The sequence below is a fragment of the Hypomesus nipponensis genome, chromosome 15 (assembly GCF_054491055.1).
Source record: "Hypomesus nipponensis isolate SF chromosome 15, ASM5449105v1, whole genome shotgun sequence".
NCBI lineage: Eukaryota > Metazoa > Chordata > Actinopteri > Osmeriformes > Osmeridae > Hypomesus > Hypomesus nipponensis.
Genome location: NC_140375.1, coordinates 7,229,406 through 7,249,636, shown reverse-complemented (window position 1 = coordinate 7,249,636; position 20,231 = coordinate 7,229,406). Strand labels below are relative to the sequence as shown.

The 20,231-nt window shown below is 50.4% G+C and overlaps 1 protein-coding gene across 3 annotated transcripts in view; it reads left to right on the top strand.

Annotated features, from left to right (window-relative positions):
* Nucleotides 1–20,231, top strand: part of rsrc1 (arginine/serine-rich coiled-coil 1) — a 77,461-nt gene that overhangs the window by 2,760 nt on the left and 54,470 nt on the right. For 2 of the 3 annotated variants that reach the window (XM_084674610.1, XM_084674611.1), the window contains 2 exons: nucleotides 863–985; nucleotides 17,443–17,619. In XM_084674610.1, the coding sequence (XP_084530736.1) occupies nucleotides 863–985; nucleotides 17,443–17,619 (300 nt within the window). Of the gene's footprint in view, nucleotides 1–862; nucleotides 986–14,769; nucleotides 14,958–17,442; nucleotides 17,620–20,231 lie in introns of those variants that run through there. The other variant, XM_084674612.1, reaches the window with a different exon arrangement.

Here is a 20,231-nt window from a genome sequence, read left to right as displayed (position 1 = left end):
GTTTGATAGTTCACCCTCTGTGTTATTTGGTTAGTTTTCTCTTCTTCTTCTCTTCTGCCAGTCTCCCTGTGGGAGGACTTAGTGTTTGAACTACTTAACACAGCTCAGGATTGTGGTGGTGGGCGGGTGGGGGTTAAACCAAAAACAAACAGATTTTAAATAATGAATTTGACTCAAACTGTTCGTGAGGCAGACAGGCTTTTCCTCGTTTCTTCTCGTTGCTGTGGACGATCTCCGGTAGCCGCTGGTAACGGGAAGCTGGCTGGTGGTGTGGGTAGGTAGGGGGGGCTTGCTGGCCAAGAGATATTTACCCTCTACCCTCCCTGCCTCCAGACCCCCCTCCTCTCTATGGGGGGGACGACTACAGGGTCCTGGCTGCAGCTGTGCAGGGCTGCAGACCACAGACTGGTCCACTGTCTCCACAGGGATTCTCCGCAGCCAGAACAGAGGTGTGCTGGGGAACCAATCAGACGCTGAGCCGGTCTGTCCAGTGCACAACGCAGTCAGACAGAACCAGGAAGTATCTGATCCAGGACTGAACAGCACCTCCGATTAGAGCAGAAGGAGTGAGGCGGTTACTAATGCATGAGGCGCGGGAGCTGTTTGTGTTTTCGGATCCCAGTAACGCTGAGAATCCCAAAGAACACAGAGAATGAGAGAGCACCATGCCAGCAGCTTCAGGAAAGAGGGGGAGGAGGGAAAACGTGGGGCGAGATGAAGAGAAATAAGATTCTGGCCTTAGGTTGACTTGACAGCTTCCAGACGTAAGGCTGAGAGTTGAATGGACTGGCTATAAAAACAGATTGTGCATTGCTTAATGTGTGTATGAACACGTGTGTTTGTGTGGTGTGTGTGTTTTCAGGCGCAGGCGGCGTTCAAGCAGCAGCTCGTCCCCTGAGTCTTCCCGTAGGAGGCGGAGCCGGAGTGCGGTCAAAGAAAAGGGGCGGAGCCATCGCTCACACAGGTCACACAGCCGCCACCGGAGGTAGGACTCGGGAGTGTGTGCGTGGTGTGGAGGGGTACCTGGATTATATTTTTCCGTTCACAAACAGTAGGTGTTTACTTTTTATTTGATGTGAAATGCAATAAATGGCCCCGTCCTGTAAACGGCAATGGTGAGACGAATTGAATGCACCTCGATAACTTGAAACGTAGAAATTAAAACTTCCATTATTTGATCAAGGTAAATGACCCAGGATTGGAGTGGCCTTCACAGATGGAGGCTGGAATTGGGGGGGTTGGGGGTGACAGGGTCGGGGGATAGTCTGTCTGGACTGAGGTGTGGGGGAGTGGGGGGTGTGTTTCTGACAACAAACAAATACTTTCCGTGAATGTGTCTTTATGTGTGTGTTAGCTTTAATGAGGCCATTAGCACATGTCAGCTGTCATTAAAAGCTTGTGTGTGTGTGTGTGTGTGTGGTGACAGCTGTGTAACCCCTGCTCCAGCCAGCCCACAGCTTAGGCAGACAGCATCAGAGCACAGGCTTGTTAGGACATCTTATTCCTCAGTCTGTTTGTGTTAATGAACACACACACTCACACACACCACACACACACACACACACGGTTCTCCTGGTCCTCCCCCCTTTAGAAACACAAGACAAGGGGACTCGTCTCCAATTAATTAATGCAATTAAAACAGCATTATCCATTCATGGTTTATTGAATTATGGTTATTATCATCACAATGTTCTTACAGACACACCCTCTCCGCAGCATAAATGAGTGGTCCTGTGTGTGTATGTGTGTGTCTTATTACCACAGCTAATCTGAGGTAATGAAGCGCTAAACCAAAAAGCTTCTAAATCCCCTTCTACGCATCACAGCCTGTCGCCATGAATGCAGACGAGGCCCCTTGTTTACTGCTGCTGGGGGGGGGACTGTGGTGTATGTGTTGTGTGTTTGGGGGGGGGATGTGTGCATGGCGTGTGTATGGGGGGACAGTGTATATAGTGTGTGGGAATATAGGGGGAGATGTGTATATGATGTGTGTGTGTGTGTGGGGGGGCTGGGGGCTGGATATGGTGTGTGTGTGGGGGAGGTCTGGATATGGTCTGTGTGTGGGGGGGGGGCTTGATATGGTGTGTGTGTGTGTGGGGGGGGGGGGCTGGATATGGTGGGTGTGTGTGGGGGGGGGGGCTGGATATGGTGTGTGTGTGTGTGGGAGGGGGGGGGCTGGATATGGTGTGTGTGTGGGGTATTTCATAATTAGAATCACAAAGGAGTGTGTTCCCATCTTAATGAGTTAGGATGAGGGGAAGTGGTGCATGGATGGCGGGAGAGATGGACAGATGCATGGAGGGAAAAATCAAAAGGTGGACAAATGGATGGCTGGACCATAGAAGGAGGGATGGATAGAAAGAAGGTTGACAGTCCAGTTAAAACATGGGTGCTGGAGGTAAGCCATCTGACCCCCTGGGGTTAGGGCTGAGCGGTTAGGGAATCGGGCTATCAATCAGAAGGTTGTTGGTTTGATTCCCGGCCGTGCAAAATGACATTGTGTCCTTGGGCAAGGCACTTCACCCTACTTGCCTCGGGGGGAATGTCCCTGTAAATCGCTCTGGATAAGAGCGTCTGCTAAATGACTAAATGTAACTTTCTCACAGTATCCCCCCCAGTCAGTTACCCTCCACCCTCTCCTGTACCAGGGATTACAACAGTAATATCATGTTGTTACCAGGGGCCGAGCCAGATGAAAGACTGTGGTGGGATTAGCAGATTAGGAATTACAGTAGATGATATCTGTATTTACCCATGTAGCCCTGTGATTAGCAGATGTAATCGGCTTAATGCATCTAGCAGGTGGGTGTCGGTACAGGGGGCGGTGTGTGTTTGTGTGGTTAGGGGAAGGGGTGGGTGGGTGGATGTGTGTGGTTAGGGAGAGGGGTGTGTGTGTGAATGTGGTTGGGTGTATGTGTGTGTCTGTGGGGAGGTGTGTTGGGATTGTGTGTGTGAGTATGGATGTTTGTTTGTGTCGTCAGTGTATGTGTGGTTGGGGTGGAGGACTGTGGCTTCCAGACTGTGTTAACTCAGTGTTATGGCTGGTTTGATGATGCAACAGCATTCCTGACTGGGGCTCCAATCTGCTCTCTCACTAACAGACCGAAACGTTCTCTCCCTAGAACCACATGGAACAGTTCAAGAATCTTCCAAAGGTTCTGTATGTAAAACCCTTTCCAGGTGCCAAAGACTAAAGACGCTCCTGTCTGCGTGGACGGGAAGGGTGATGGTGGGGGTGGGGGGGGGGGGGGTCACGTGACACAGAGGTTGTCCGTGACTGTAGGGGGGGGTGAGGCGGAGGGTGAAGCAGGGGAGGGGGGCAGGAGAGGGAGAGGGGGGGTGGAGGCTGATGAATCAGAGGTGGATTGAGTGGACAGGAAGTCATGATTGATACTGAGACAGGATATGAGGCGCTGCAGCCCCGGACGCACGCCTGGCACGAGAATATGAGAGAGAGGGATGGAGGAAGGGAGGTACGGAGAGCTGTGAGGGAGAATGAGAGAGAGATAGAAAGTTGGAGGCAGGGAATGAGAAAGACGGAGGGACGAAATCAGAGAGAAAGGTGGAGAGAGAGAGAGAGAGAGAGGGATAGAGAGAGTGAGAGAGAGAGAAAAAGAGAGAGTGAGAGAGAGAGAGCGCGAGAGAGAGCGAGGGAGAGGGAGAAGGTAGGAACATGTGGAGAGAGGGATATTATTCAGTTGAAATGAGAATGATAAAAGCACCATAGGAATATTGCAGGTTGGAAGATTAGGACAGTCTGGGAGGCAGAGAGAAAGAGAAAGAGAATATTACCTTCTTTTCAATCTTTTATGTATAAATAAAGAATAAATGGCTAGATGAAACAGGAGTGTGTGGAGCTGGTGTTTTCTGTGGTCCCTGCCCCTGAGGAGAGCAGTAATCTAGTCATGACACGGACAGGAGGCACGCAGGGATGATTGGCTATTAGACATGAATGTTTATGCTGTTTGATGTGAGCAAGCAGGGCAGAGCACCGAAGAGATGAGAAAAGGAGAAGAGAAAAGAGGCCAGGAGGAGAGGAGTGAAAGAGAGAGGAGAGGGGTAGAGGAGATGACAGGAGGGTAGAAAGCAAAGGAGAGGTGGAGAGAAGATACGTGAGGTCAGAGCACAACAGAATAGAACATAGCAGAACAGAATAGAACATAGCAGAACACAGCAGAACAGAATAGAACATAGCAGAACATAGCAGAACAGAATAGAACATAGCAGAACAGAATAGAACATAGCAGAACATAGCACAACAGAATAGAACATAGCACAACAGAATAGAACATAGCAGAACAGAATAGAACACAGCAGAACACAGCAGAACAGAATAGAACATAGCAGAACACAGCAGAACACAGCAGAACAGCATAGAACATAGCAGACCACAGCAGAACAGAATAGAACATAGCAGAACATAGCAGAACAGAATAGAACATAGCAGAACATAGCAGAACACAGCAGAACAGAATAGAACATAGCAGAACACAATAGAAAATAGCAGAACATAGCAGAACACAGCAGAACAGAATAGAACATAGCAGAACATAGCAGAACACAGCAGAACAGAATAGAACATAGCAGAACACAGCAGAACATAATAGAACATAGCAGAACATAGCAGAACACAGCAGAACAGAATAGAACATAGCAGAACATAGCAGAACACAGCAGAACAGAATAGAACATAGCAGAACACAGCAGAACAGAATAGAACATAGCAGAACATAGCAGAACAGAATAGAACATAGCAGAACACAGCAGAACAGAATAGAACATAGCAGAACATAGCAGAACAGAATAGAACATAGCAGAACATAGCAGAACATAGCAGAACACAGCAGAACAGAATAGAACATAGCAGAACACAGTAGAACAGAGCACAGCAGAACATAGCAGAGGAGAGGAGAACTGAACTGAGCCGCCAGGTGACAAGGACAGCCCAGGTGGGTGAGGGATCTGGGGCTAGGTGTCACACAGCAGCCTGATGGGTGGCTTCGTCTGTCAATCAATCACAGGGAGGGTGTCAGAGCCAATGACTACTGCTGTATCACGAAGAGAGGCAGGGAGGATGGATGGAGGGGGGTGCGGGGGTGGGGGGTGGGGGGTGTTGGAGTTCAGGGGCGTCGCTAATCCACCACTTGACCTCAAACACCAGACGTCACACTGACAGGTACACACACACACATACACACACACACAAACATATACACACACACACACACACACACACACACAGGAACACACAGTAGCACACAGATGCTTACATTTCTCATTAATATTTCAGAGGTATGTTGTGTTGGGTGCAAAGTGCTAGCGTCAGGATTTACCCTGGCTAACAGGATGCTAGTTAGATCATGAGCTTGTCATGTGCATTAGTAGAGAGAGGGGGAGGGAGGCCCCCTAATAACCCTGCACCTCCTCCCCCTCCTCCCCCTCCTCCCCCTCCTCCCCCAGGAGAGCAAATATACAAAGCAAGCAGCACTATGGCTAGGGCCAAGAACTATGGTCAGGGCTAGGCCACAGGGACTAGGGCTACAATGTAGGACTGATAGTGCTGAGGCCTCTGGTTCCGTGGATTGTTAAAGTGCTCCACTCCTCTCCTCTCCTCTCCTTGTGTGTATGAGTGACTGATAGCCGCGTATTTATTTCACACAGCAATTTTCCGAGGTATGAGATGAGGTGCTGGAGGAGATGGGGAGGGGAGGGGGGAAACACGACGGGGGGGGGGGGGGGGGTGGAGCGGGGAGGAGGAGGAAGGAGGGGTGGGGGGGCGTAGGAGGAGAGCACTACATCTGCTTGATGGCTTTTCCTGCCCGTGCCCTCTTCCTGCTACGGAGCGCGTGCAAGGTCAGGAGGGGGAGGGGGCGGAGAAAGGGTAGGTGGACGGGGGGGGGCAAAGGGGGGGTAAGTTAAGAACGATGAAGGGGGATAAGAGAGGAGGGAAGACAGAGAGGGGGAGGGAAAGAGAGAGAGGGAGGGAGGGAGTGGCAATCAGACCCCCTCATCACCAAGCTGAGGGTGGGACGGATAACTGGACATGTGGGCTCCCCAGACCTCCATAGCATCTGGAGCAACACGTTGTGTGTGAGTGTGTGTGTGTGTTTGTGTTCTGCCAGAAGCTTTCCTTGGAGAACAGCTCTGAGTGTGTGTGTGTTGAGTACATGACAACTGAAGTCTGGTTTCCTCAGCAAAACCAGAGATCCAGATCTATAAAGTTTGGATGTCGTTGATGAAGAGCAGGAAATTAGATGAGGAGGGTGAGAAGGAAAGTCAGCATGTGTCTATTCCACCTCCGTCTTCTGAGGATTACCCCGGAGTAGTTTGGAAACTGTGAGTGTGTGTTTTAGGAGTTAGTGCACCGTTAGCATAAGACCTCCAGCTGTCATTAAAAAATGTGATGCCGTATAGCTTATAGCACTCAGCTTCACACACACACACACACACACACACACACACACACATACATTTGCCACTGGAGTGAGGCTCCAGGAGTGGTGTGAGTAGATGTGCAGAGTGTTGATTTCAAGTGAAGGATGGCCTGCTCTGAGTCCAGTCCAGAAGCTCTCCTCCACCTCCTGAAAACCAACATTTCTACAGTCCGACCGTCTGAGATGCTGTCAGCTAACCGTTCTCCTCTCTTGCTTCTCTCCCTCTTTCATCTCTCTCCCTTTTCCTCTCTGCTCGTCCTGTCTCCCCCCTGTCTCCTCTATTCCTCTCTCTATCTCCAGCTCGGTCCCCCTCCTTTCCTCTCCCTCCCTCTCTCCTCCCTCCCTCCCCCCCCCCTCTCTCCCTCTCTCCTTCTATCTCTCTCTCTCTCTCTCTCTCTCTCTCTCTCTCTCTCTCTCTCTCTCTCTCTCTCTCTCTCTCTCTCTCTCTCTCTATCTCCGTCCTGTGACCGTCCGGGGTATTGGTGTCTTCTGTGTTTATCTGCTTCTGAGCGTCAGTCCTGCTTTGTTGTCAGAATCCTTTATTTAGTAAAGAGCAGAGTAAGTGACTGACACGGACGAGGCCTTTCATCCCCGGCTCGCCGCGAGCACTGTTCTCTTCTGCCAGAGAACTCCCTCCTCACCCCCTCTCCCCCTCCTCACCCCCTCTCCCGCATCCTCACCCCCTCTCCCCCTCCTCACCCCCTCTCCCCCCTCCTCTCCCCCCACCTCCCCCCTCCTCACCCCCTCTCCCCCTCCTCACCCCCTCTCCCCCCTCCTCTCCCCCCACCTCCTTCCTCCTCACCCCCTGTCCCCCCTCCTCTCCCCCCACCTCCCCCCTCCTCATCCCCTCTCCCCCCTCCTCTCCCCCCACCTCCCCCCTCCTCACCCCCTCTCCCGCCTCCTCACCCCCTCTCCCCCCCCCCCCCCTCCTCACCATCCACCCCCCACCCCTCAGGCTCCTACCCCAGCAGTCCTCTCTCTCTCCCCTGGGTGGGGAAGCTAGCTGCTCGGCAGATCCTGAGCCCGTCCTGCTAAACACACAAACAAACACACACACTCACACAGATATATAGATCAACACACAAACCATACGCACAGACATATAAAGACACACAGAAATATATACTTTCGGGGCACACACACACACAGTCCACCCCCATGATGGTGGTGTATGGAGAGGTGAGTGGTTTGGACGTAAAGCCCAGCATGACTTCTGTTTATGTTCATCTGCCTTTGTGATGTTATCTGAGCTTCAGGCTGTGGCCTTGCCACAGGGCGGTGTGTGTGTGCGAGGGCACGTGTGTGTATCTATTGTATAAATCTACGTGCGTGTGTGTGTGTTCGGCATGCCTGTGTGTGTTTCTCTGAACAGCTAGTTTTAACAGTGGTGATTGACCCTGAGAGAGAACAGTTGGATGTGTTCCCCGGCTACCCCTCTGTAAAACTGTGTCCACAACCAGAACAGACAGCTAGACAGACAGCTAGACAGACAGCTAGACAGACAGCTAGACAGACAGCTAGACAGACAGAGTGAGCGAGCAGCTTCCTCCTGTCCCGGTGTCGGAGAGTGAATACCAAATGGATATCTCCTTCCTCTCCCTCATTCTGCCTATTTAGGCTTCTTGAAGTTGGTCCAAATGAGGTTTTAAATGCCAATTAGGGGGTTGAATGTAGTAAAATAAAAGCAAATTCAGGCAGGATGGCCTCCCCTTCTGTCTGCCCAGGCTTCAGAGGGCCCGGACCAACCTTTGGCTCCCAGCAAGGCTTTGAGAGAAATACCCTGCCTAATGAACACGTTAATTAGGACCATAACTATTTATAAGATGATAATTAGAAACGAAGGGAGGTAAACCGGGCTTTTCCTGCAATTAATGGCGGATTAATTACCTTGGGTAATGAAGTGGGGTTTTGAAACGCGGCGAGGTGAAGTACAGAGAGGGAGCGGACGCTTTGTGATCACTGCCGTCATTATTTTTTCGCGCGGGAGACGTTTGAGTGCGGGCCTGCGCGGCCCAGCCCGGCTAATAGGCATCATCACCGTGCTATATGCACTTAAAACGACTCGCCACAGAAATGACTGGCTAATTATTTCTAATTGGCAGACCTGTGTGTTGTCACAGAGCTGTGCGGACCCCTTGGGTCTAATGACGCCCTGGGCTCCTGTGGGGACAGGGGCGGAGGGGGGGGGGGAAAGACAGAGAGAAAGGTAGAGCTAGAAAGAGAGAGAAAGAAATGGGGAGAAAGAAAGAAAAAGAGATGTGTGAGAAAGAGAGACATCCTGGTGTTTGCTGTTTCTAGACTGGACCAGCTGACCGCTATGCCCCCCCCCCCCCTCCCTGTGTGCTCTGGGCGGTGGCGTGGAGGAAGCCACCGGCAGACTTTCATATTTTGACAGTTGTCCCTCCCCTGTCCTGCCTGTCCTTGTCTCAGCAGCCTTATGCTATGTCTGACTGGTTCGATGACCAGGTCAGAGGACAGAGATCTAGATATCAGCCTTAGGTTCAAGGCCCAGACAGAGAAAACGTCTGTGTGTCTTGTACAAGGTTGTGTGGGTGAGTGTGCACCTGCGTCTGAGAGAGATTGTTCTAGAGGTGTGTGATGTGTGTGTCCTAAGCAGAGCCATATGTTTCTCCCTGCTACAGAAACCCTGTCTTTCCTCCCTCTCTGACGGAGCGGAGAGCAAATAACTGCCTAATGGAAGCCCAGTCTAACTGTCACAGTGTGTGTGTGTGTGTGTGTGTGTGAGACAAGCTAATGGGAGCCCCGTCTGCACTTGTCTGCTCTGCTCTGACACACAGCACACATGTGGCTCCGCTCACGCGAGGGATAGCTTAATTTTTTTACAACAAAACGAATGATAGAGAGAGAGGGAGGTGTGTGAAAAAGACATAAGAAAGCGAGAGGTGTGGGAACGAGCGAGAATAAAGAGAGAGCGAGAGAGGTAGGGAAGGGAGGGTGAGGCTTTGTGTGAAAGGAAGAGAGGAGAGAGAGAGCAGCAGATTGAAACTGGGATCAAGTGTGTCTTGACTGAAGTCGAGTCACTCTATGAAAGTAAAGTAATGAAACACTTTCTCAGTGAGGGTGAGTGTTCAATCTCCCCCCTCCCCCATCTGGTCAGGACTGGGGGGGGTTGTGGACAGGAGGAGGATGTGGGGGAGATGGATTACCTGTCCCGCGGCTATGATTGGTTTAGCAGTCTGGAAAGCCCCTCTGTGATTGGTTGAACAGCTTTGCTTCTCTGTGATTTGGTGGAGCATTTATGGAAACATTTCTATGATTGGTTGAACAATCAGCTGTGTGAGGCTGTATTCAAGCCTGGCAGACGTAGGCCAACACCGGTGTCCCTAGCAGCAGTGTTAGCCATGTTCACTGATCCTTAACCTGGGTGCTATGCTAATACTTAAGAAGTGTTATCCCTATTAGCATTGTCATTTTAGTGTTGGCATGGGTTCTATGCTATCACATTGGCCGCGTTAGCCGTCAGCCACTATTACCCTTGTCAGCGCTACGCTATCATGTCACCATTGTTAGCCCATTAGCTGGGTGCTAGGCTACGCTATCTGGGCGCTAGCTCCAGGACTTCCTGTTGAGATAACGGAGAGGAAGTGGGTCTGTTGTAGCAGCAGTCGGAGGAGTATGCACTGTGAGGCCGCTACACTGTTGAGAGTTCTGACACACACACAGCAGGGCCAGCAGCAGGGCTTAGGCAGTGGTAGATACCCTGCCTCTATCTGGGAGGGAGTATGCCCCTGTCCTGGCTTGTGTCACTGACCTGCCTCTATCTGGGAGGGAGTATGCCCCTGTCCTGGCTTGTGTCACTGCCCTGCCTCTATCTGGGAGGTAGCATGCCCCTGTCCTGGCTTGTGTCACTGACCTGCCTCTATCTGGGAGGTAGCATACCCCTGTCCTGGCTTGTGTCACTGACCTGCCTCTATCTGGGAGGGAGTATGCCCCTGTCCTGGCTTGTGTCACTGACCTGCCTCTATCTGGGAGGGAGTATGCCCCTGTCCTGGCTTGTGTCACTGACCTGCCTCTATCTGGGAGGGAGTATGCCCCTGTCCTGGCTTGTGTCACTGACCTGCCTCTATCTGGGAGGTAGCATGCCCCTGTCCTGGCTTGTGTCACTGACCTGCCTCTATCTGGGAGGTAGCATACCCCTGTCCTGGCTTGTGTCACTGCCCTGCCTCTATCTGGGAGGGAGCATGCCCCTGTCCTGGCTTGTATCACTGCCCTGCCTCTATCTGGGAGGTAGCATGCCCCTGTCCTGGCTTGTGTCACTGACCTGCCTCTATCTGGGAGGGAGTATGCCCCTGTCCTGGCTTGTGTCACTGCCCTGCCTCTATCTGGGAGGGAGTATGCCCCTGTCCTGGCTTGTGGTACAGGCAGCTAGCATAGTGCTGCAATGAGGAATAAGATAAGATCTTAGGTAGGTGTGTACCTACCTAAAAACATAGTTTTGTTTTTGTGTGTGTGTGTGTGTCAGGCTATATGACATTGTTTGTGTGTGTGTGTGTGTGTGTGAAAACCAACTGGCTCTTTAGAAAGTGTACCTTGTGTGACCCCATCTCCTTGTTACCGCGCAGACAGCGTTAGAGACCCTGCATTTCTACCCGGCGACGGAGCCCCATCCGTCAGCCTCGCCGTCGCCACGGCAGCCCACAGCGATCCGCCACCAGAAGCGATATCAGCGGGCATCTGTTTTTTCATTTGGAGCAGCGATGCTTTGATGGGGCATGGCGACAGATGTGCCGATGCTGAGAGTCTCTGTGAAGGAGAATGACAGACGTAAAGTAGAGAGAAGGGAGGGGAGGGAGGGAGGGAGGGAGGGAGCGAGAGAGCTGTTCTGTCCCTCAAACCTTGTTCTTGACAGGAGCCCTCCTGTTTATGAAAATGAAGAAAAAGAAATGAAGAGATATCCTTGAGAGGGAGGCAGAGAGTTTTTAGTTTTTCTGTGTTTATCAGAAGATAGATGACAACTTCGTCTTGCTCTCCGCAAACTCAAGAAAAAAAACTAAAATGTAAATATATCTCAATACATACATACATATATATATATATATATATATATATATATATATATATATATATATATATATATATATATATATAAATAACCGAAATTAGACCTGAAAGTGGAGTTGTTTTATGAGTGGATATTTTCAGATTCAGACGCGTGTTTGTTTAATTAAGTGTACTTTTCCCTTCAGTAGGAGTGGAATGTGTGTCTGCTTTCTGTCCTCCCGTTCCTCTCCCGTGCTTTTACAGTCCACCCACATGGTTATTCTCAGCGTTTATGATTTTTCTTATACCGGAGTTGTGAGGTTCCTAAATCACGGCGAGGCGGGGAGAGTGTGCAGCGTTTCAACAATAAAGGCCTGTTACAGGCCAGGCCTCAGATCTGCTGCCACTTCATAAATACAGCAGAGGGAAAGCCACAGTCCCCAAGCCCTGAGAGCACACCTGCTAATGAAAAACAGGCTCGCTCCTCTCTCTCTCTCTCTCTCTCTCTCTCTCTCTCTCTCTCTCTCTCTCTCTCTCTCTCTCTCTCTCTCTCTCTCTCTATCTCTCTCTCTCTCTCTCTCTCTCTCTCTCTCTCTCTCTCTCTCTCTCTCTCTCTCTCTCTCTCTCTCTCTCTCTCTCTCTCTCTCTCTCTCTCTCTCTCTCTCTCTCTCTCTCTCTCTCTCTCTCTCTCTCTCTCTCTCTCTCTCTCTCTCTCTCTCTCTCTCTCTCTCTCTCTCTCTCTCTCTCTCTCTGTCTGTCTGTCTGTCTGTCTGTCTGTCTGTCTGTCTGTCTGTCTGTCTTTTTCTTTTTCTGTCTTTCCTTCTGTCTCTCTAGCTGTCGTTCTTTCTCTCTCCTCTCTTTCTCTCTCTCTCTCTTCCTCTTTTTCTCACTCTCTCTGACCCTTGATATCCACCTCTCCCTTCATCTCTCTTCTCAACCCTCGGTTCTCCCCCCTCCTCACCCGTCCCAGTACAAATGAACTCCTGACAACTAAAGTGAGCCTCTCCAAACTCAACATGACTAATTGTCCCACTCGCATTAAAAGAAAAAAAAAGAAAAAAGTGAGGGATGAGAAAACGAGTGCGGGCTTCTCTGAGTGGCTGTGAAGAGTTGGCGAGTTAGCACCTAGTCTCAGCATGACCTCCGCTTGACCTTTGTCAGGGTTCGCCCCCCCATCGCCCACCCACCCTCCAGCTGCTAATGGTCGTCACGGCAGCCAGCGCTGACACAGGGGTCAGGGGTCAGCTGAGCGCCAGACGACCCAGTTTAGGATTGCAGTGTTGTGGCTGAGTGACGCTGGGCATCTGGACCAGAGGAGCCAGTCCTCACCTCCTCCTGCTCCTCCTCACCCCGGCTCTGGACTCACCCCTCCTCCAGCCTCCTCAGGCCTCACCCCTCATGTGGCCTCACCCCCATCCTTATCTCTCCATCCTCATCCAGACACACCCCCCAGACTCACCCCTCCTCCAGCCTCACCTCACCCCCCCCCTCCCCTCCCGGATGAAGACTTCATTCACAGTCCTAATTTTTCTTTCTTTTCTTTTCTCTCTGATAGAGTTCTGATAGTCTTCTCTCCATCTTTGTCCGTGTGGGATCATGCAGATCTGAGGAGGCTTTGAAGGCCTTTGAACTCTGAGCTGAGTGTGGCCCTAATGCCCATCTGTGTGTGTGGGCCGTGGGGGGGTAGAGGGTGTGTGTGTTTGCCTATGCATGCGTGTGTGCGTTTGTGTGTGTTTAATGTGTGCGTTTGTGTGCGTGTTGGGGGGGGGAGTTTCCTCCCTACATCTTAGACCTGCAATAACACCACCAGCAGAGCAGACCCCACACTGATGTCAAAAGAAGATGATGACAAATCTAAACATTTGCTTTTTATGGAGTCTTTTTATGGGTGTGAGGGAGAGAGGGAAGGAGAGAGGGAGGGAGGGAGGGAGGGAGGGAGGGAGGGAGGGAGGGAGGGAGGGAGGGAGGGAGGGAGGGAGGGAGGGAGGGAGGGAGGGAGGGAGGGAGGGAGGGAGGGAGGGAGGGAGGGAGGGAGGGAGGGAGGGAGGGAGGGAGGGAGGGAGGGAGGGAGGGAGGGAGGGAGGGAGGGAGGGAGGGAGGGGAAGGGAGAGAGGGCGGTAGGAAGGGAGGGAGGGAGGGAGGGCGGGCTTCCAGGGATCAATGTTCTCCACTGTGTTAATTGTGCAATCAGCTACTTTACAACTCTTTGTTCTGCGTGTTTGTGTGTGTGCAACATATATTTTATGGATGTTCATGTGCGCTCATATCAGTGTGCGTGTGTGTGTGCACGCGTGTGTGTGTATTCTTGTGCGTGTATTTTAGTGTGTTTGCATGTGTGTGTGTGAACTATGAGAACAGAAAGTGTGCTGCTTGGAAGAGGGAAACAGCCTGGGAAATGATTTCAACAGCTCTCATAATTAGAGGAATATCATAAATTAAACTTGTGTCTGGCGCTGTGTTTGAAGAGCACTCAAAAGTAATACATTCTGGGTGGTTAACATATTTGCATTCCACTCTGCAGGCAGCTTTTGGGATGAACAGCTGTTTTCCAAGTCTTTTGGCAACAGGAAATGCACATTGCTCATTCAAGGTGCTTTTTTTGCAGAGAAGAAGAAGAAGAAAAAAAACTCAATATCATTATGAAAAACAAAACCAAAAAAACGTCTTTTAACGGCAGTGTTGCAAGCGACTGCTGTGTCTCTCTGCATCTCTCTCACCACGTCTCTCTCGGCAGGGAGCAAGGCTTTAATGAAGTTCCTCAAATACGGTCTCTGTTTCTCTCTCTGTCTTTCAACACAGTTCGTTTATTTTTTCTTCATTTCTATTTCTCCCTCTTCATCTCCATCTCTATCCTTTGGAGGTGTTTTTTTGTAGTGTGTGTGTGTGTGGATAGAGACTGAGTAAGATGCAGAGTTATATAATGTCCAGTTCTTCTCCAGGCCATTAACCATGTTAAGGTCCCGGTTAGGTCCAGGTCCAGATGAGCCTGTGGAAAAGAGGTGAAGAGGAGGAGGGAAGGAACGGCAGGGTCTGAGAAAAAGAAATGAGACTAAAAGAGAAGGCCAGGTCAGGGGAGGGAGGGGTTATGAATAATGATTTGACCAGTGTAGGACTCCTGATTTCTCTCTCTCTCTCTCTCTCTCTCTCTCTCTCTCTCTCTCTCTCTCTCTCTCTCTCTCTCTGTCTGTCTCTCTGTCTCTCTCTCTCTTTCTCTCTCTCTCTCTGTCTGTCTCTCTGTCTCTGTCTCGGTCTCTCTCTCTCTCTCTCTCTTTCTCTCTCTCCCCCCTCGTCTCCTTTCCTCCACCACCACTAATGGTATCATGTGGCTGCCATTAATGTCCAATTTCCTATGAAAACGGTGTTTGGCAGAAGCATAATAGGACCAGATAACGGTGCCACGCCACCCAGCTTCACACCGGCCCGTGTAATTACCCCTCTGGGCCGTTCCGAGGATCATATCCAGCGGCCCGCCGGGGGGTCAGGGCCAGATAAGCTGCAGCCGCGGCAACCAGCAACACCAGCGTAATTACTTCATTGATAACTCCCTGAGAAAACTGGCCCGGCGCAAGGGAGGGAGGGAGCCACACGGAATAGATTGGCCTAAACAGAGGGATGGAGGGATGGAGGGGAGCAGAGGTGCAGGGGAGGATGGACGGGAGTGTGCAAGGGATGGATGGAGGAAGGGAGGAATGGACAGAGCGAGCGATGGATGAAGGAGCGATGCAAAAGAGGAAGGTAGATGGAAGGAGGGATGGATGGATGGATGGAGGAGGGATGGAGGGAAATGTGTCGGAAGGGACTGATACAGAGGGATGAAGGGAGCTGTGCAGTGGCAGAGAGCCAGTCTCAAGGCCTGTCACAGAAATGGGGACGTGCTCAGGGCCATAGGGGTCTGCATCCCCAGGAGATAATGAAAGACAAATCCAATGTAAACTGGTAGACTGCCTGGCAGGGGTGTGTCTGCCCCAGCCCCTGTCCACATGCACGTTTGTTTATCTGCCCCCCTCAAGCCCCCACCCCAGGTCCGCCGCTGACCCCTCCTCCCCACAGCCCCCAAATTAGCTAATCATTCGCCAAGGGGAAGGACTTGCTCAGGAAATTGACATTTAACAGCATAGCCTCACTCTATTAACTACAGTGGATGTGATTTGCGGCACCCTGCACCCCCCCCCCCCCTCCCCCCTCCGCCAACCCCAGAAGTGCTGTTCCTGTCCCCAGGCCTGGGGGAGAGAGACCCTGAGAGTGTGTTCACAGCCTGGGAGAGAGAGACCCAGACACTGTGTTCACAGCCTGGGAGAGAGAGACCCAGACACTGTGTTCACAGCCTGGGTTTGGCCCAGACTCGCAGGCTGGCTTCTCCTAACCAGCCTGGCTCTCCTGTTTCCTCAACATATGTTCTGATTATGAACATGTGCAAGGCTTGTTCTCTTTCACACACACACACACACACACACACACACACACACACACACATATTAACACAGCATTAGGGTATACTGTATATACAGTATAATCACTGTATAATACATACATGTAATGTATATGTAATTATTTTTACAGTATGTGATAGAATTAGTATAGAATTACAGTGGGTCAATAACAGAGAGGTATATAACTGTAGGGTGTAGCAGTACGGTATAACAGCAGGGTCTATAATAAAGATATATAACAGTAAAACAGGATTTATAGGGAGTCAAGTGACTGAATGGTGAGGGAGTCGGGGTATTAATCAGAAGGTTGCCGTTTCGATTCCCGGCCGTGCCAAATGACAGTGTGTCCTTGGGCAAGGCACTTAATTCTACTTGCCTTGGGGGAATGTCCCTGTACTTACTGTAAGTCGCTCTGGATAGGAGTGTCTGCTAAATGACTACATTTTAATTTATAACAGTAAGGTATAACAATAGGATATGTAACTGTTTAACAGTAGTGTATGTGACTTAACAGTAAGGTTTATAACATCAGGGTAAATACCAGTAAGGTATGAAACAGTACGTTTTTTACCAGTAAGATGTAACACCATAACAGTAGGTTATATAAGAGTCAGGTATATACCTGTTATAGATATTACTGATATGTAGTGTTCTGTCACGGGGACCGTGGGCTGCTGGTGGTGTAATTGTTTGTAACAGTTGTCACGGTGCTGTCAGTACCTGGACGACAGCCCTGCTGAGGGAGGATTAGCTGTCTGTCTGCAGAGGGACAGCTGTTGCTGCTTCAAACAGCAAACTAATAAAGAGGGAAGCAATAATGCTGCTGGCCAGGACAGGAGCTCTCACTGTTTTTATAGACAAATCAATAAAATGATAGATGATAGAATACAGCACCTCATCTCTGCTGGAACCACTCGTCCCTCACTTTCTTCTCTCAATCTCCCTCTCTCCCTCTCTCCCTTTCTCTCTCTCTCTCCCTTTCTCTCTCTCTCTCTCTCTCTCTCTCTCTGTCTCTCTCTCTCTCTCTCTCTCTCTCTCTCTCTCTGTCTACCTGTTTCTCTCTCTTACCTTCTCCCTGTCTGCATGTCCCTCACTCTCTTGCTTTATCTGACTTTCTCTATCTCTGTATGTCTGCCTGTCTCTCTCTCTTCCTCTCTCTCTCTGCCTCTCTCTGTCTCTCACATGTCACATCATTCTTCACTTGCAGTATTGAAAATGTCTCGTCTGAATCAATAAAGTTATGAAAGGTGTGTGTGTGTGAACAGGAAGTTACTGTGTGCCTGTATCGTAAAGGCATGTAGTGCTCTGTGTGTGTGTGTGTGTGTGTGTGTGTGCTTACAGTCCAGGCCAATCTGTCTCATAACTAGCAGAGTAAATCTCTGTCCCAGATCAATACTCCCAACCATCCCTCCATCCTACCACCTCCCTTCTCCCCCCTTTCTTTGTCACTCCATCCGCCACCTTTCTTCCCTCCCTCCATACCCCACCATGATTGGTGCATTGTGTATTCATCTCTTGTCTAATTGGTGTGCTGTGTTGCCGTCTGTTGCCTAATTGGTGTGTTATTGTGTGTCCAGGTCCCGTTCCCGCCACAAGAGGTCAAGGAGCAGGAGCAGTGGAGGTCGTGGCAGCAAGAGGAGAAGTCGCAGCCGAGACCGCCGCAAGGCTCGCGACCGAGAGAGGGAGAGAGAGAAGGAGAGGGAGAAGGAAAAGGAGAGAGAGAAGGAGAGGGAGAAGGAAAGAGCTCACAAACGGTAGGATGACACTTTCTTCTTTTTTTCGTTTTTCTTTCATTCTCTCTCTCTCTCTCTCTCTCTCTCTCTCTCTCTCTCTCTCTCTCTCTCTCTCTCTCACACACATTTTTAACAGGTTATGTATACCCTGGTGCATCAAGTATTAAGTACTGCCGGGTGTATCAAAGCTTTGATATCTAAAGAACAGATCCCAAATCACCAGCTTATCCATCTCTCTATCCATCTCTCTATCCATCTCTCCATCCATCTCTCCATCCATCTCTCTATCCATCTCTCCATCCCTTTTAAATATCAGTACAGCAGTAATATTGCATTCAGTCCCCATGTAATGCTGCTAGTGGATTGTCTCCTCCCTACCTGGTACAACCCCAACTCCCGCCCCCTTCGGCATGCTCTAACCTAATTGGCAAGGATACTGATGTGATTGGTGCCCAGGAGCTGTCAGTCATAACAAGTACGCCAAACAGTCACACTCAGCCCAGAGGGCCAACAGAGAATGCCCAGTGGAGACTGTGGACATGACTTCTGACCCCTTTGCACACATTCCTGTATTTACATGTATTTTTAGACTCTGAACAAAATCCCTCCACGATGAGGTAACCGTATTAGAGTCTTGGGCCCCAAATGCCCCTGTTATGATGTCACAGTTATTTCAGGTTGACCTAATACAGTCGCAGTCTGCTGAGGGAACCCTAATTGTATTCTCATGTATTGGCAGGGTTCAGAATGTGCTAGAAGGTATGTGGAGTGGTTTTGTAGCATTGATTTACCTGTGGAATCCATCTCCACAGCACAGCCCTATAAGCCATGGTTTAATGCCCACACTCACCACAGGCTTTTACCATGGTGGCTGCTATTACCAGCAATCGGCCTCCATTGATTTTTTGTTTTAAAGGGGCTATATATATGTATTTATGTGTGTGTGTTTTATTTATTTGTTCCACACATTATCTTTCTGAGATGGCTATCAGCTAAACAAATAAAGGGAACACTGAAATAAAGGCCAACAGAATATCTCCCTTATTAAGGCTCCAATATCCTTAAAGCAACGATACTGATCTGTGATACTATCTGCTGACCCCGCTTAGTCTCTGTGTGTGTGTGGACTGGATCTACGATACGGTAGTGTGACTCTGTGTATGCTAGTGCGTGTGAATGGAAGAGGATGAGAGAGGTACACACAGAAGAGACACACACATCCATTCAAAGCTGGCCTCGGTGTGTGTGTGTGGGTGGGTGTGTGTGTGTGTGTGTGTGTGCGTGCGGCCTGTCAAGACAGCCTTCAGATGTGAGGTGATTTTACCAGTCTGGATGTAAAACACAGGCTTCCTGTCAAGTCTCCTCTCTTTACCGTGTTTTACCTTCTTCCTCAGCTCTAATCTGGAATACGGCTTCGTTATGTTAAGTTAACCCCCCAGCACACACACGCACACACACAAACACACTGCTTGGGGTGTGAAGCTCTTTAGAGTGTCTGTCAGGATGAAAGGGGGGCCCCACAGAGTGTCAGCCTGACACAGAGCTGTGTGTGTGTGTGTGTGTGTGTGTGTGTGTGTTGTTGTCATTAAACATTTAGTAGGGCTGCAGTGTGACAGCAGGCTCTCTGCTCCGCCAGCGTGTTTTCATGCAAAATTTATTGAAGAAGACGAGACGTTGTTAGGAGATCTTGTTGCCTTTCACCAGTGGCAAAGGGTAAATGGTTGATTGTGGGGTGTGTGTGTGTGTGTGTGTGTGTGCACGCACGTACGTGTCTATGTTTGTTGTGGTGGATCATTGACTGGTCAGGCTTAGTGTTTACCAAGGGGAGGAAATGCAAACAGAATTGTAAGTGTGTGTTTGCCCAGTCTAGACCAGAGGGTCAGGATCGAGGCTTTGCTCAGTGTAATCCTCTGTGTGTTTATCTGTGTGTGTGTGTTTGTGTGTGTGTGTGTATTCACAGTGTCACTCACTGGCAAGACAGCTTCCTCTCATCAACAGCATAAACATAAAGTAAAGACTGCCTCAGGATGGACATGTTATACACACTGTGATCCCTCCCTCCCTCCCTCCCTCCCTCCCTCCCTCCCTCCCTCCCTCCCTCCCTCCCTCCCTCCCTCCCTCCCTCCCTCCCTCCCTCCCTCCCTCCCTCCCTCCCTCCCTCCCTCCCTCCCTCCCTCCCTCCCTCCCTCCCTCCCTCCCTCCCTCCCTCCCTCCCTCCCTCCCTCCCTCCCTCCCTCCCTCCCTCCCTCCCTCCCTCCCTCCCTCCCTCCCTCCCTCCCTCCCTCCCTCCCTCCCTCCCTCCCTCCCTCCCTCCCTCCCTCCCTCCCTCCCTCCCTCCCTCCCTCCCTCCCTCCCTCCCTCCCTCCCTCCCTCCCTCCTGTTCTCAGTGTGTTGTGGGAGGTCAGTCAATGGTACTCTCTTCTCAGCTTCTTCTCAACATCTATCAGCTACTACTAATACACACTCACATGCACACACACACACACACACATACACATCTCCCCCAGACAGCAGAGTGAGGGCTGATAGGTACAGCTACTGTCTTTCAACTGCTGTCGATCTGTGTGTGTGTGTGTGTGTGTGTGTGTGTGTGTGGTGGAGCTGGAGTCTAGTCACCAGTAATCTGTGAACAG